Source organism: Giardia intestinalis, chromosome 2 (genome assembly GCF_000002435.2).
Source record: "Giardia intestinalis strain WB C6 chromosome 2, whole genome shotgun sequence".
Lineage (NCBI taxonomy): Eukaryota > Fornicata > Diplomonadida > Hexamitidae > Giardia > Giardia duodenalis.
Genome location: NC_051857.1, coordinates 1024845 through 1041398, shown reverse-complemented (window position 1 = coordinate 1041398; position 16554 = coordinate 1024845). Strand labels below are relative to the sequence as shown.

Sequence of the window (16554 nt, the reverse complement as noted above, 5' to 3'; positions counted from 1 at the left end):
ACAAGCCCTGTAGAATTTCCCTATGTTAATCTCCGCGTTAAGGTGACGTAGATACTTGTAGTTCTTTAACCCCGTTTAATATACTATACACTACACCAAGACCTGTAAATCACTGTCTATGATTCTGGTAACGACGTTGACTCTATCCTTATCTGCCAGTTGTGGAGTGGGGAGAGAGTGTGTCCATGGGAATTGTGTGCAGACAGACGGATCTCTTTTCTGCCAGTGCCAACGCGGATGGTCTGGGAGCGCCTGTGACGCTGCAAAGCCTGGTTTCCGGATACTTCGAACCGGGGCTGACTCTTCGGGTGGGAATTTAGAGATTGCGGTCAGTCATCGTTGTCTCATCAATGGAAAAGAATGCAATGATTCTATGAAATGCTCTCATTATGACGGTGCGTACCGCTGTGAGCAATGTCCAGAAGGGTTTGTTTCTTTTGAAGGAGTTTGCACCTCGAAGAATTGCTACGAACAAGGGACTCTCCTTCACAGCTCCAATGTCCCTTGTAACGGGCGCGGCCGATGTGTTCTAAAAGATGTTGGCAAAGCACACATAGCCACTTCGGATGATTACTTGTGTTCGTGCTACTCTCTGTACAGTGGGAAGTTTTGCGCTGCGTGCAATGAGGCAGCAGCCGTTGACCTATCCACTAAAGACGAGCTGAAGTGTGTTCCTCGATCGTGTATAGATGAAAGCGGGCAGATCTGTTCTGGGAAGGGAGAGTGCGTACCAGACGTGGGTTCTACTGGCAGAGACTACAACTTCAGATGTGCGTGCAACAAGGACTGCACGCATGTGGGCCAGTCGTGCGTGCCGACAAGTTGTGTAGCGTATCACTCTGGTATTCCGATTATCTGCGGAGGGTTTGGCAAATGCGTCATGACAACTGGCCTGTATCGATGTGAATGTGATGCCGACATGGTCAGCATCAACGGAGAGTGCGCCCCCGTTGGGTGCACTGATAGCAAAGCTATGACCGTGTGCGGCGGAGTTGGTATCTGTAAGAGAAATGGCAGGTCCTACTCCTGTGATTGTGGCGATGTTGCAGCCGGCTCTCTTTGTGAGAAGTGCATACTGGGGGCCTCGCAGGTGGTGGAAAATCGCTGTGTTCCTCTAACTTGTGTGTCAAGTGATGGGTCAATATGTAAGAATGGTGGCCCGTGTGTTAAGTATGAAGGGACTTATCACTGCCGCTGTCCAGACTCGTTTATTGAGAGGCATGGCGAGTGTGTGTTGCGTGACTGTATTGATGAGCACTTTGGCACTATTTGCTCTGGCTATGGCGCATGCTCGAATAGCCTCACAAGTCAAAGTGCGTGTATCTGCGAACAAGGCTATACGTACATATATCCAGGACGCTGTGTGCCCAGTAAGCTGATTGCTAATGGAGCTGTTTGCAGTGACAATGGTGTTCTTAAAGTAGCCATGGTTGGTGGAGTATCAAGCTTCCTATGCTCATGCTCACACATATACACTGGAGAAAACTGCTCTGAATGCAATACAAAGGGAAGTAACCCCACTGCCGAGATGATAGGTAGTCAATGCATTGCCAAGAGCTGTATTACACAATCACCGACGCCCGCCAACACTGGGGATATGTCTGGTGTTTGTCAGAACGCAAAGTATACCGTGTTTGGCGACTCAACCGCCCCATATATTACGTGTGTGTCAGACACATCAACAAGGGTAATTGCATACAATAACACATACCTCGCTGATGAGGAGTGCACCCACGTCAGTCAAATAAATAAGACTAGGGTCTTTTACTGTGGACTACATGATGGCCTTTCTGATGGTATAGAGTCTAGTGGTGCACCAAAATGTTCAGACAAATCTGGTGCCTCAGGAAAGGTGTGTACCTGTCAGGACAACTTCCACACTGTAACATTTACCTCGGGCCCCAACAAGGGTAAGACAACGTGCATTCACAAGGACTGCCACGACAACTCAAGCGGTCGTGAGCAAGATAATTATTGTGGAGGAATAGGAGATTGCGTAAAGGAGGCTAGTGCCTCAAACTACCATTGTGACTGTGGCAGCGAGGCAAGATGGGATACGGCAAGTAAGCGTTGTGTCGCAGACTCTTGCATGTTAAAGAAGACTTTAGCTGGCCCTAGCATAGTGCCCAATACGTATTGTGTCACAAACGATGTGGCTACAAATAGAAGCGAAAGCTGCTTGTTGAGGGAAAGCGGCGACTGGAGTTGCCAATGCAGCGGCCTGCTCACAACCTACGTCTCTACATGTGTCCTATCGACTGCGTATGCCGATGAAAGTGCACACAGATCAATAGGATTTTGTGGTGGCCCAGGAGCTGGCGCTTTGGATGCTACAACAAACGCGTGCATATGTTCCAAGAACTTTGTGAAGATAGGCGGTTTCTGCTATAGCGTGAATTGCCTGCCAAGCAATCATATTCCTGGGGAATACAGACTGAGCCACGTATGTTCTGGAATAGGGTCGTGCATATACACTGAGACCACTAACTCTTATGGCTGTAAGTGTCCCGACGAAACCGAAAGCTACGGAGGCTACTGCACCCACACAGGGTGCGCTGTTCTGACGTACGTTGGAGGCAAATTGCAATACTCTGAGTGCGGGGCTCTTTCGCCGTTCGTCGAGTGTCGCATGAAGAGTGCCGGTGGTGGCCACGAATGCGCCTGCTCAGGGCCATTCACGCTGCTCAATAAGAGATGCATCCACCAAGATTGTCTTCGCGACAACGTGTACTGCGGAGGAGACGCTCTGGCCGGCTGCGTGTACAAACCGGAGCAGCAGAGGTTTGGATGTGCTTGTTCCGAAGGCTTTCTCGCTGTGAGCACAGGAGAGCAATGTGTCCCGAGGAAGTGCATCTATGTGCACTCGACTCTCGCTGAGCCAAAGGTGTGCGGAGGATTCGGCACTTGCTTTGGCCAGGCTGGAACCCCCCTTTCTGAAAGGAGGTGTAGCTGCACAGACAACACTACCGAAGTAACGCTTCGCGACATCACAGGGGTCCTTAAGAGCACGTGCGTCCAAGAAGATTGCATCAATTACGTTGATCAGAATCCTCTGATCTGTGGTGGTGTCGGTGAATGCGTGCATGGAAAGTGTGTTTGTGATATCGGCTACTTTGCAGTCAATGGAACGTGTGCCAGCCCGCGCTGCATTGTCCCTGTAGCAAGCGGTTTGCATACAGTCCAGTCTGTGTGTGGAGGCCCGACTGTTGCCTCCTGTGTAGTTTCTGAGCTTCCAAACACTGCGCTGAATGGATATATATGCAAATGTATAAATACGACAGACAATAAGTACAGGCAAATCGGCAGACAGTGTGCTCCACAGGAGTGCGTCTTCCCAAGGTCTGCCAATGGTCACGACGTCGACACTGTTTGCGGAGGACATGAGTTTGGTACATGCGTTATGGATCTAGTGGGCAATAAGTCTTATTGCTCTTGTGATAAAGATGTTGCTGTCCAGCTCTTTACCGGAAGATGCATTCCTAAGGAGTGTGCTGGCCTCATTGACTTTAATAAGTACGAGGAATGCGGAGGCAACGGAAGCTGTACAAGGTCTGGCGATAGCTATTTCTGCACATGCAAGTCTGGATATAAGACAATCACCTTCCGAGGCGTCGTGTATCCGTGTGTGGCAACGGAGTGCATTACGCAAGAATCGGACGGGGCAGAAACTGTTTGTCACAGCGGAGGGGTATGTTCTGCAGAGAAGAAGTGTGTCTGTAAGAATGGCCACTACGGGGAAAAGTGTGAGAATTGTTCGAGTGGGTACACAAGGGACAGAAGCTCCAGAACCTGCTATGTCAAAGATTGCTTCAGTTCCGAGCCGGGCTTTGAAGACGTTGTTTGCAACGGGGCTGGCAGGTGTGTTGAAGAGGAAGGAGATAAGGGTTACTGCATCTGCGATTCCTACTGGGGGCCGTCAGGCACGGTATGCTACCCCCTAGGGTGCCTTACTCTTGGGACGGTGTGCAACGGTAACGGCCGATGTACGGTGGTCAAAGGGGGCGTTTGTACATGCAATGACAACTATCAGAGCACCGTTGATAGCATATGCGTCCACAAAGACTGCATATCCACTACGGGTGGCGTTAACCTGGTCTGCAGTGGACATGGCCGTTGTCTCTCGGATAATGGGAGAGTACCTGTCTGTAGATGCTATCCAGGTTACACACTAAAGGACAGTTTTGCATGCGAGGCCGACGTAGCAAGAACAGCCATTCAACCCTACGTTCCAATTGTCGTCGGAGTTCTTGTCCTCAGCGTGCTTGCAGGTCTCATTGGGTTCCTCTCGTGGCGGTTCTGTTGTAAGAACAAGAAGCCCAAGCATCCTCTCGATATACCCACGAAGCGACGAGGCAGGCGGGAAAGGTCTGCCATAGCACTCATATCTTATGCAAACTTCCGCGGTCGTAACGCAAACGAGGCCATGGGACTGGCAGAGCTAGAGGAAGGATCCGATGGTAGTGCCGCGGTTTAATATGTGAACATGGTCCATGGTTTTCCACCACTTCCCTACGCGAGAAGTCCCTGCGGCATAGAGCTCTGCGAGGCGGGGCGCCAGGGGGACGCGCGGCCGAGGCATGTATCTCGACAAATTTACTGCCCGGGCCTACTTGACCTTGGTGTACTCCCCCTTGTAGTAATACTGGCAGATGCACCGGACGGCCCGGACGTCACCGTTCTTAACGAGATTGGAGGCGTCACAATTGAGAGGGCTGTCTGTGTTTGGGGCACTGCAAAGGCCTGCAATGCTTTGTGCAAGAGAGATAAGGGAAATTGCCGGAGACCAGTCGTCCTTTGTGAGGATGTTGAGACAGATCTCACCGTTCGCAAACTTCACGTTAGGGTGGAACATGGGTGTCGTGAAGTTGCACTCGGGCGGAGAAAGGGGGTAGTCTCTGGGTATCTTGACAGAGATTGTGTGCGTCTGACCCGAATAGGGGGAGTCCTTATCTTTCGTTAGAATAGAAATGGTCCAAGCAGAAAGGTTGTCACTGGCCGTAGGAAATATGGTTATTCCCTCCTTGGCTAGCGCATCCTTCATTTTGTTGACGTTTCGATACTCATTTCGTAAACGGTTTTCCATAACTTTTTATTGGTTGGGGGAATTTCTCTCTCTGCCGAGTATCGATTTACGAACCTATCCCAGCAATTATTAAGCCTCACCTCCTGCTATATGATTCTGACACTCTAGCAAGCAAGATTAGATCTTCGAAAAGTTCTTGGAAAGCAGATTCGGTCCTTAGAATTCAAAATTTGAAACTATAACAATGCCATTAGACGACGAATCCCAGAGCGTTCACACATTCGAGCAGCCGGTAGACAATGTCGAGGAGATGCCACAGGCCTTGATTAACTTCAGGCACGCCAACCCCGATAAAGAAACGGACATTCTCGACATCGATTTGATTGATAAGGATGATATCCAGGCGTGCGCAGAATACGTAAGAGAGATATATGAGTACCTACTTCAGTCTGAGGGTAAGTACATGCTTGGTTCGGACTTTTTGTCGAACCAGATAGACTTTGATGCAGAGGACCGCACGCTACTTGTTGACTGGATCTCTAGGTGTCACACACGCTTCAATTTGGCCAACGAGAGCTTCTTTCATTGCATAGCGATTTTTGACAGTTATCTTTCTCGCGTGGTAGTACCCAAGGCCTCTAACAGACTTGTTGGCATTTGCTGTCTTTTCATTGCAGCAAAGTACGAGCAAAGCTATATTCCTTCACTTAGGCATTTTGTGGAGGCGCTGACCCAGGTCGACCCGGAATTCCTCGTCAATTGTAAGTGCGAGGGTAACCGTTCGGGACCGTGCTACAGGTGCAGTCGCGAAGCTATAATAGATACGGAAGAATCTATCCTGCATACGCTGGATTTCCAGCTGGCTATGCCCACAATTCTCACATTCCTACGAAGGTATGCCAGAATTTCGGAAATGAAGAATCGAGACCGTTACATTGCATTTTATATCTCTGAACTCTCGTGTCTGACGACAAGTATCTTCAAATTTAAGCCTAGCGAGATTGCGGCAGGCTGCATTGCGATGTCCCGTAGATTGACTCGGAAGCCGACTTGGGACGAAACCCTCGAAAAGTATTCTGGATACACTGAGAGCGATACAAAAAAGGTTATGGCGGAGATTTCTACGATCATGAAGAAATACGCTTGTAACCCGAAGGCCAGATACATAAGGCGCAAATACTCGCAAGAGGATCGCTTCTACGGGGTGTCCTTGATGATTGAGACTGTGGTAACGCAGGCGCTAACTCTTAATACAAAGGAAGCAAAGTAATCTCAGTAAATTCACAGGCCCAAAACTGTGCAAAGCGCCTCGCTCCCTTTGCAGCCCTTCGCGGCGACGGTCTTAGTTAAATTGTGCCGGGAGACAAATTCTCTAACCAGGGTATTGTTCTTGTCGCTTATCTTGGCTATATGCTCGAGCATGAATGCCCCTCGCTTATCAGCGAAAAAGCGACCCGGTACACTTTGGGCCTCAAATGCTGACAAAAGAAGTTCTCCAAACGGTGGATGATTCGTCAAAATACGCCGAACGCTGAAGTAACCCACGTCATGCCTGAACAGCGGCTGTCTATCCTCTGGGGCGCATGGCACGTACGGAGCATTTCTCTTGGGCTTGTCTCTCTCGGCTCGGTTCTTCTTTGGCGGCTCATCACCCTCCTTTGGATGCTCCTCATTATTACTGGATGCCTCAGAGCCACTGTCATCGTCTTCATCTGTCGTATGAGCCGCCTCCTCTCCAGCCGCCCGTTCTTGCTCCTTTTTGGCTAGCTCAATAGCCTTCTTCTGCTGCTTGGCTATCATTTTCATGATATTGCTTGCGCTTCCCTGGTGTAGTAGGTCCTTGTCTGTCTGTCGGATGCCCCGCACGGTAGGGTCGACCAGTTTGCAGGCCGCGTTCGCAATCGTCCTAAGAATGGGTTGCAGCTTATCGTCTAGAACGGGTTGTGAGTCTGCGTTGCTCTTCTTGCTTGCCTTAGTCTTCAGCGACTTCTCTGTTTTAGTGACCTCATCGGTGCTGGTAGAAAGATAGGCAATGAGCTCACAAAGCATCTGGCTCCCTACCTCACAGCTCCCAAGGAGAGACACCAATAAATCCTCGTTTGTCAATGCATTCAGTAAATACGGCATTATCCCAGCGCGTAATTCTGCCTGCTTTGTTGCTCCATCTTTTTTACAGAGGCCCGGAAACTGATCTACGCTGGCTTCGGGGAAAATAACTTTCAGATCAGTCTGACGGAGAATCTCCGATATCCACTTGGCGAAGATAGGAGTAGTGCCTCTACCCGAAGCATCAAGCTCTTTCAAACCAAATAGGAGAAAATGTACGGTTCTGATCCCCGCTCTAGTGCGAAGAATTGTATTGAGTGAGGCACCAATTCCGCCCTCTCCTGAGATGAGCGAGGATGTGGTGGTAACAGTGTCGTCAGTGACCGCAAACAATTTGCAAAGAAGAATGAAGGCCATAGGATCGCCCGCAAACTGAACAACGTTTGGGCGCACAGCCTTTATTACATCTTTCCTGCGTTTAGGAGTGCAGAATTGGAGAACAAAGGAAGACACGAAAACAGAGTCAGCTGTATCGAGCAGAGACAAAAACGCATTTTCCTCTATTAGCGCATCCGTCAATTCAGAAACAAATTGAATGGTCTTCTCGTTGACATTTCTCAAAACACTGGTCTTTTTAGGTGCGGGCTCTAGTGCTCCATCCTTGGCACCAGAGTCTTCATCAGTTGCAGAACCGTGTCCGAGATGTGGACCAGTTGTACTCCCAAAGCACCCAAAGATCATTCGGAGCGTGTCAGCAGCCAGCTTAGTTAATAGTGTGCAGCCAAGAAGGTTCTTCTCCAACCCTTTGTGAAGGATTTTCATGCACTCAGAAAATACTGCATTGAAGCGACCGGGGACGTAGAGAGCCTCTTTGAGGATAAACGCTTCGCGGGCAATAAGCGCTGTATCCGTTATGTCCACAGCAGGTCCAACCAGCGCTATAAGCATCTTGTTCTGCACCTTCAGAGGCACGGTTTGATAAATATAGCTTATGGTAGTTGCACCTGTTGTGTTGAGACAAAGCTTTTGGAGGTTTGGGAGGATGCTCTCAACAATGGCAAGGGCCGTCTCCTTGTCCCATCTATAGCTTCCCCCGAGGCGCTCTATCAGCTTCGTGGCGTACTTGTCGACAATAAGCTCCTGTACGTGCCCGCTGACCTCTTTGAGAATCATGCTTCGGTAATCATCTGTTCCGTGCTTCACTATAAACCTGAGGATACGCACTTCAACAGGCTTGCGTGAGAAAGTGACGACGTTATCAACAAAGTAGCCTATAATAGAATTGATGTAGCGCAGTCTCTCGGGAGGCGGCAGCTTCTTGACACGCATCTTCTCCCATATCGCTATGACCTCATCATGTGTCATGTTATTCTTAGTAGGTATTTCACGACGCTTATATGGATGAGAGCCTTTTTTGGCGGCCCAATTGGCTGAAGGCTTGCCAGGACCACTTCCTGGTTTGCCTGGCTTCCTTGGAGCTCCGCCCGCCGGTTTCTTCCATGGCACCTTCTTGGAGCCTTCGTGCTTCATCTCGGGTTTGGTTGGCCGTCTATTATGCGGGGTAGTCCCCTGACCCGGCTGCATAGAAATTCAATTAATTTGCATCTTCTCGCCACCATCGAACATCACCCAGCCCAGGCCCCGTACAGCTCCCTACTACTATAAACTTACTCTTGCTATTAACTATTGCTCCCCACGAGCCGATAAGGTCCTGGGACAGCTCCTCCCCCTCTAGAGCATTCCCAAGCCCCATGCTGGTAGTATCCTCATTCGTTCTGAAGATGACGTCCACCACTTTGATCTTAATTTCACCCCCGAGTTCAAAGTCTAGTTCTGATTCGAAGTCGGGTAAGTTAGTAAAGCCCTGACGCTCATTATTCCACATAAGATATTCTGGAAGGTTGGAAGGTGGTACAATGATCGTGTCACAGAACCCAGTGCTGAGGGCAAGTCCGTGCATAGGGTGTTGACTGACAAGAAATGCTGTAAAGATTTCCCCAATGTAGGGCCGAAACGCGATGATTGAAAAGCAAACAGTCACGTATGTGTTGCAATCATTATGCACAATCCTCTGCTCGCTGAGATTAGTGATTCTTTCGATGAGTAGGCATATGCCACAATTGGCCAAGACGCGTCCACAGAAGCTGGCTGTAAGAATTTCCAGAAGCTTGCTTTCTAAGTACCGTGTTTGTGACGACGGGGGCACCCGGACTGTGTCAATTACTTGTAGGCTTATGAACATAGAAAGGACTAAAACAATTTAATAGGAAACAGGAGAGCAGCCCAATGACCATTGCGTCCAGCAATTGCAATCCTGCACCGCGCGATTTTACGCCGCGGTGCTTAACTGATCTGGCGGTCGACTATTCTATCTTGTTCACGGACGATATGCAATCACTCCAGCGCACAAAATTGGCCAAAAAGTGCCATCAACTTAACCTTTCTGTTATTACATCAGCCGATCTGGACGATGCTGCGGTCCGGCGTTGTTTTCCGACGCGGTCGATTTTTGTGGTTCGTAGTGGCAAAGGAACGATCTCTGAATCGCTGCAGAGGCAGCTTGTAGGCTATGCCTTTATGATAGTCCCCGATTTCTTTATTGAGAGCCTCATAGATAGCTGCGTTAAAGCCCAGCTGAAGTTCAATGAGATCGTTGCAAATCGCCTGGGTCTGCCCATATCTTACGTTTCTCAGGCACCGCTTATCAATGGCTGGACAAACTCATCGTCAGCTGCAGGCTCTTTTGGAAACAATATCGCCATGATCCAGCACACCGTGCAGACAGCGTCAACCAATGGAATGTCTTTCGTAAGCGCCATGCGTGGAGATAGTGCACAGGTTCTCTCTATGGTCTTTGCCATTCAGGACATGTATCATCTGTATGCCCCCCAGTTCTCTGATTCTGTCAAGTGCGACGTCCCCCTCGGCGTCTCTGCCGTCGTGCCACCGACCTTTCTTAATAACCAATCGTACACTCCAATCCAGATGCTTCCTATGCTATGCGACAACCCCTCATCGGTCCTGTACTATGTCAACGATTGTCGGCCCGTAGGACTTTATTTAGACAACTGTATCCCGAACATTCCGCTTCCCAGGCTTTTCATCCGCCCGCAAGTCGCCGTTCCTCAGATTATGCCAAACATTGAGCTAGCAATCCATAAAGGAGAAAGCGTTATCAAACTGTCGGGAGAACTGACCAGAGGGTATGCGTTCTATGAAAACACGGTAAAAGCATCGGTTGCCATGCTGGCTAAAATCTATTACAATGCTATACATGAGGCGCGCTACGCCCTGGAGCTAATCAAGGACAGTTTAGCCAACGTTAAAGCCACCCGTACAGCCTCAGTCAAGCCACGCGACTTTTGCTGTGATAAAAAGGTTGTCGAAAAGGATCAATCTGGATTTCCGGATGTGGACTTTTCAAAGCTCCCTATTACGCCGGACATAGCCAGCGTCTATCCGGACCTTATCATGGATTACGACGAGCTAGGGCTTGTTTTTGGATACCGCCTATTAGAGTTTTCCAGGACAAAGAGGACATGGTCCTCGTGGGACAGTCGAGCGCCTTTGGTGGCCTCTCCGCTAGGATCCTATTTCTTAGATGACTACTACTCAGCCAACAAGCAAGATGCTGATCAGCTATTGTCCTTGCCATACTTCGCACAGACACCCTACACCACCTCTATCTTCGATACCACAGAGAACCGCGTCGAGTCTGAGATAGCCCGCCTGCGTGCAAGAGACTCAGACGATGTAATTGTTATACGACCAGCACGCTGCCCCGACAAGGTGATCGCTGTTCCTCGGAACGGCCGTCCCTTTACCACCTTCCAACTCATCAATGCTGTTACATATCTCTGCAAAAACATGCACAGAATTAACAAGATGACACGAAGTAGCTCTGAGGGTCTTGTGGCATCTTCGAAACGGCGCTCAATGGCTTCCTCAGTGGCCTCGCTGAACAAGTTCGGAATACCTCTGCGCTTCCTTGCAGATTATACGAATAGCGCATCCCATCGGCGCCAGATTAGCGAACCAGAGGATAACGACGAGGGCCTTCAAGAGGACAGGTCACGAGGCAAGTGTGCCGTTTGTGGCGTCAACTATATGAACTACTTCGATCACGTACGATCCCATGTGCATATAGAGAAGTATCGCGAACTATTATGCGGACTCAACATATACAGGCCTCTTCAAAACTCCATGACCCTTTCGGAATACAAGGTGTCGATGCACAGACAGCTCGCCAACATAATCATGTTTATTGTCACTCGCGAACAGAAGCCATATGATGTGGTGGCAGAAAAGCTCAACGAGTGCCTGAGCGCGATGGGAAGCCGCATCCAGGTGGATCCGTATGACCTCCCTCGCAGTAGCAGCCCAACCTGTCGCACCTCCTCGTTTACTACCTGGCGAGAGCGTATCTTCCGGACACAGCAGCATGCATTCCATGAGACTCTGATTAAGTCAATCGAGTACTATGGCGACACACTGACTCCTGGCGCCGGTGCCGATACTAATATTGATGCTGGGACAATAGGAATGATGGGGGCGATTGTTAATGGGACCGGTGCGTTTCTACGGGCCCAAAAGCCCGTGGTCAAGAGTCCTTTGAGTTCCGTGTCTGTCAAACATGTTTCCTCGTTAGAATACACGCAGAAGTCCTTCCAATCGTACTGTGATCTGCTCATGCAAGCTACCTTTTCATCCATTGGGTTCAGCAACTGCATTCGAGCAACCGAAATCCTTCAAGATGCTGCAGCTGACTTCTTCCCAGCCCATGTGCTAACTGATCTCCAGGGGAAAATAGACCTTGTAGCGCCCATAAAGGTTCCCTTCCGAGGCATTGAAGATCTCATTCCTGATAGGGTACTTTATAAACCGCTTTACGACATTCGGCATGAGCTCATGAACAACTACATGTGTTCAACACCGGTCTCTAGAGACGGTTCACTTCTGGACATTTCGATGCAGTCCACTGAGCTACAGGCTCCAGAAGCGGCAGGAATGGGAAAGCTGCTGTGTGATACTACTCTTGGAGATAATTTTCAAAGTGAGCTCATAGATGAATACATATTTCAAAATACAAACAAGATGCACCACTATGATAGCTTCTCTGCATACGATACCGTCATGTACACATTTTATCAGGATTTCGTTAGAGAATCTCTCAACTTTCGTTACGGATACTTTCAGGTAGGTGATATTTATAAGAATATCATGCAGCAGGAACGGCGATCCGGGGCTTTCGGGATAAGTGATGACGCCGAGTCAGCGGAGCAAGACCCACTTGAGGCCTTTGAACCATTGGATGACGCATTTATCGAGATCTATCGTTACCTTGCGAAATCATTCTACAAGCTCCCGCCGTCCGCTCAGAACAGTCTCAACATTAAGATATTTTCAGATATGCAAGAGAGCTGCAAGGAGAATGAAACCGAGCAGATGGATCTCAATTCGCTCTCCTCATCTACTAAGGTTGACACACAATCTCGCAATCTAGAAGCGATGACCGAAAGCATTATTCAGACACACGAAAAGTCGCATGCAGAAAGTGTGGATTCGAAAGACCCTTCCTCTAAATTGAGTGTACACTTGGGCTACGAAGACAAGATACAGAGAGGCTCCCTGGCCATGTTATCCTATAAAGGGTCTGCAGACACACCGATCCCTGGCAGTGACGGGGTAGAGAGCAGTTTTGCAGAGCCCAGCGGCTCGCTACCAAGTGCATATCACAACACTCAGCAGTCAGATCTGCTCTTGGCCCTACTTCAGCACGATTCAGAAGCATCTGCTGTTGGATTGATTGACGATTCTATGTGCTACAAAGGCACCTTTGATGCTGTTTCTCACCAACCAATTGAGGTCCGCCCGTACGTTCCAGAGACGATGCTACGCGAGGACGTCAATACTCTGGACACGTATCTGAGTAACAAAACAGCATCTGTTGCTATCAAGCCATATACTCTACCAGGGATGCAATCTATCATAGATATGAGCTCTGACGCTAGTAACATCGAGAGGGGCGACGGAGATCTATACGATCACGACTCTATCATTGGAGGCTTTATCAAGAAGTTGAGTAAGACATGCATTGGCCAAACTAACCCGCCTGGATCAGGGTCCACCTCAGGACAAGGAAGTCCAAACCCATCTCGTGACAAGCGGATGGAGGACATTGTTCTACCCGTTCACAAAGGCGTCCCACTTGTTCTACCGTCCATCACACGCATACTAAACACTCACCTTCCACTCAATCAGAACGAAACATTTGAGACTATCTGTGAACCCCCGGACGGTACCCAAGGGCGTGTCATATTACCTCCTGAATACGAAATCCGGACTAAGAAAACCCCAAATATAGAGGACTACATAGGACTCTTTCACATTTGTGACCAAGGTGGCCGAGAATCTTGCGCACCAAGCACGGCTCTTTCTGACGACTATCTGATGCCTGCAACACTTCTCAGAGAAATAGGGGGGATCAATGGCGCACCTGATCCAGCATTTTACCCCACTGTGTGCACACTAATGAAGACAATTGATGCGCTATTTCCTCTTTGCTCCCAGCTACAAGAGAATTACGATATCCCAACAGCGAACAAAGCTAGCGACTCGCCTGGAGCAAACCTTCTTGACCATGGGAACAGCGACGAGCTTTCCATGGACGATAGCATGTTCTTGGAATCGCTTTGTCCGCGTATTCGACGATCGAACTCTATACCTGGGCCGATACAACTCTCTCCTGAAGCTATTTCAATCTCTCTTCTTGCAGCAGATTCTCCAGCCGGTTTAGACATTGATAACCCTGTCATGCAGAAGACGCTCGAAGAACTCCGCAAGGATCTCTCTCCAACATCTCCAGTTGAGGGCTCCGCTGAGCGTCCTGTGGATATTTGCGGATCAGCAGAGGGAAGTGGTGGACACAATACAGTTACAGGATTATACGCGGGGCCGCAGCTTTATGAAAAGATTGGAAAGAGCAGGAGAATAGAAGAGTCAACGACCTATGTGTCGACACAACTATCTGGATCCGACTATGGAAGCTCTTACGAGCAGGTCACTTTTCCCGACATCTCAACTTTTTCAACACTTCGAGAGGCACACAGCACTCCTCTAAGGCCTGAGGAGGACACATCTCCCTCCAGACATCACAATTACCTCACCTCCATCGTTAAAGAGATTGACATGAACGGCAATCCGTTTCCCCAGTTCTGTACTCTCCTCAGATCAATAATTTATTCAGTCAACTCCAGCCTCATAACAAGCTATATGCTAGGAAATAATGCTTTACTTAACGCATGCTCTGCGTTTGAGGCTGTGTCTAATTCTGTGTTGGGCGTCTCAACTCAGAGTGCCATGATTCAACCAATCCATCTAGCGATTCTCCAAGCAGGCGTCATATCGAAACTACAGTCCGATAAAATCTCGCTTGGATACGACTGTTTTGTTAAGCGTAAATACACAAGTAAGATACTGATGGAAAAACACCCCCGGCCTTCTGTCTACGATTGCAATGGTCTGGCAGACGAGCTATCAAACATTCTCACATATAAATTAAATCAATGAGCTGTCTGCAACTAACGGAGAGACTTTCTGGACCTCGCACGTCAAGCTCTTCGATTGCTATAGAAAGCTCGTCTCTCGTCTCGAATATAGGTGTAATAAACTCTTCGTGTTCTTTCCCACACTCTATGAGTTCGGAGAAAAGCTTGAGCTGCATCGATGCCAGCTTCCGCAACTCCTTGGGAAGGGTCTGATGGGTTTGTGCAGACTGGGCAGTCATCATGAAAGATCGAATGAGCTTTGAAGTTATCTTTTGGTTGATCATGTGTAGGAGGGCAGTCTGATAGACATCCCTGTCCTCCACTTTGCCCAGTTGGAGCAGAAGCACAAGGAGGCGGTTCGCTTCGTAAACAACGGTCAAAATTGTGGATTTGAAGTTCTTAATACATGCGCTTATAACGTGCTCTACCGCCACGAACGCATATCCCTGGTCGATGACGAGGTTGCAAAGGGTGTAGAACGCTGCAAGCTTTGCATTTCGGCTATGGCTCTTGACAAGGATATATGCCAGCCTTGTTGAAAAGCCTGAGCAGAGGTAGCCGTGATCTTTGATCCAACCCATATCAGCACAGTGCGTAATCTGACTAAGGAGCTCAGTGACGGGCGGTTCCATATGATCGTCAAGAATGCCGTCAGTTGTGTAGTGCAAGAGCTGCATCAGAAGAGACCAACCATTGTGCTGGAAGAACATCTCCGTAAAGACGTCCAAGCCAAGTCTGGGAGCGTCGCTTGCTTTTGGTGACTCATCACCGTGTGGACCTGTGTATGTGCACGCAGAGAACCCATCTGGCTTGAAAATCTGTGAGATGAGACAATCCAACAGTCGCACACACCACAGACAGAGCTTGCTGAAAAATGAAAAGAGCTGTGCATCTTCAAGAAAGCTAACTGGAGACAATCTAGAACAAGCTGAGCGTCGTCCAGGCTCGACAGAACCCAGCGCGTCAGCGGCCAAATTACGAAGCGCTTGAATCGTGTTCAGAACCTGTGCTACCAGGTCACAAGCACTAGATATGGTGAGCGCAATGGTCTCTGTGCTCAAGCCCACAGCTCGCCGACTATACAGAAACAGGGAGACGCGCAGTAAGCTCGAGAAAAGCATGCACGGAAAGGCATCTGTCAAGTGTACCGCTGGGGACGAAGCCTCCGCCGCGGACTGTCTTGATTGGTGCCATAGCTGAAGGTGCTCCAGGTTCTCGACAGACCAGAGAGGTGTTACGTGGACTAGTACTCTGTTAAGCCATTGGAAAAACTGCGCAGGTACGGAGACAGAGTCAGATAGATTGAACGCAGACGAAACTATAAGCACATGCTCAACTAACACGTGCGCCACCTCCAGTTTTCCGGTTCCATCCCCAATGATGACACTAATGTGTGACATGGGCTGGTCCACATTGAGCGGAAAATGGCACAAGACAGAAGAGATAGTAAGCAAGAAGGACTGTGCACTAAACAAGAAAGAACTCCTAGTCACCGGATTGCCAAGGATGGGCTCACGAGCAAATGCACTCTGAAAAGCGGCAACAGAAAGCAGGAAAGAACACGTGGAATCGGCATCAACTTCAAGGAGCTCATGATATCGGCCATTCTCAGTCAAGAGTCGCAGAAATGCATAGAGTTTATCAAAGAAGTCAACGTGTCTTACCGTCCCGGCAAGAACCTGTGGAGCCCGTGTAGAGTTAGTAACAAAGGCCTGAAGGCATTGCGACACGTCAGAGAGGTAGCGGATGAGCCTCTCTGTGGGGATCTCTGACGGCTTCTCGGTATTCAAAAAAATGTTTGCTTTAATGCGCTCGAGACCTTCATCTAAGGAAGGGATGGGCTCGCCCAGCACCACTGCCTGGCGATGCGCTATGGCCTGAAAGTCCCGCGTGTCTAACAGACACTCAGCTCGAAACGAAGACTTACTCGTCATAATT

General features: G+C 49.1%; 7 protein-coding genes across 7 annotated transcripts; 3 read left to right on the top strand and 4 right to left on the bottom strand.

The window, feature by feature from the left end:
* Positions 1-118: 118 nt before the first annotated feature.
* Positions 119-4474, top strand: GL50803_00114991 (High cysteine membrane protein EGF-like; the record flags this gene model as incomplete). The annotated part of the gene is made up of 1 exon (XM_001708705.1): positions 119-4474. The coding sequence occupies one exon, from the start codon at positions 119-121 to the stop codon at positions 4472-4474; it is 4356 nt and encodes a 1451-aa protein (XP_001708757.1).
* Positions 4475-4606: 132 nt separating this feature from the next.
* On the bottom strand, positions 4607-5083 carry GL50803_003978 (Ubiquitin-conjugating enzyme E2-17 kDa; the record flags this gene model as incomplete). The annotated part of the gene is made up of 1 exon (XM_001708706.1): positions 4607-5083. One exon carries the CDS (start codon positions 5081-5083, stop codon positions 4607-4609), a length of 477 nt encoding a protein of 158 aa, XP_001708758.1.
* A 184-nt stretch (positions 5084-5267) lies between these two features.
* GL50803_003977 (G2/mitotic-specific cyclin B) lies at positions 5268-6293 on the top strand (the record flags this gene model as incomplete). The annotated part of the gene is made up of 1 exon (XM_001708707.1): positions 5268-6293. The coding sequence occupies one exon, from the start codon at positions 5268-5270 to the stop codon at positions 6291-6293; it is 1026 nt and encodes a 341-aa protein (XP_001708759.1).
* An 11-nt stretch (positions 6294-6304) lies between these two features.
* On the bottom strand, positions 6305-8653 carry GL50803_0016602 (uncharacterized protein; the record flags this gene model as incomplete). The annotated part of the gene is made up of 1 exon (XM_001708709.1): positions 6305-8653. The coding sequence occupies one exon, from the start codon at positions 8651-8653 to the stop codon at positions 6305-6307; it is 2349 nt and encodes a 782-aa protein (XP_001708761.1).
* A 10-nt stretch (positions 8654-8663) lies between these two features.
* GL50803_003974 (DNA-directed RNA polymerase III subunit 22.9 kDa polypeptide) lies at positions 8664-9311 on the bottom strand (the record flags this gene model as incomplete). Its single annotated transcript, XM_001708710.1, has 1 exon — positions 8664-9311. The coding sequence occupies one exon, from the start codon at positions 9309-9311 to the stop codon at positions 8664-8666; it is 648 nt and encodes a 215-aa protein (XP_001708762.1).
* A 44-nt stretch (positions 9312-9355) lies between these two features.
* On the top strand, positions 9356-14638 carry GL50803_0089552 (uncharacterized protein; the record flags this gene model as incomplete). Its single annotated transcript, XM_038046392.1, has 1 exon — positions 9356-14638. One exon carries the CDS (start codon positions 9356-9358, stop codon positions 14636-14638), a length of 5283 nt encoding a protein of 1760 aa, XP_037901739.1.
* GL50803_0016601 (uncharacterized protein) lies at positions 14616-16550 on the bottom strand (the record flags this gene model as incomplete). Its single annotated transcript, XM_001708712.1, has 1 exon — positions 14616-16550. One exon carries the CDS (start codon positions 16548-16550, stop codon positions 14616-14618), a length of 1935 nt encoding a protein of 644 aa, XP_001708764.1.
* Between the last annotated feature and the right edge of the window lie 4 nt (positions 16551-16554).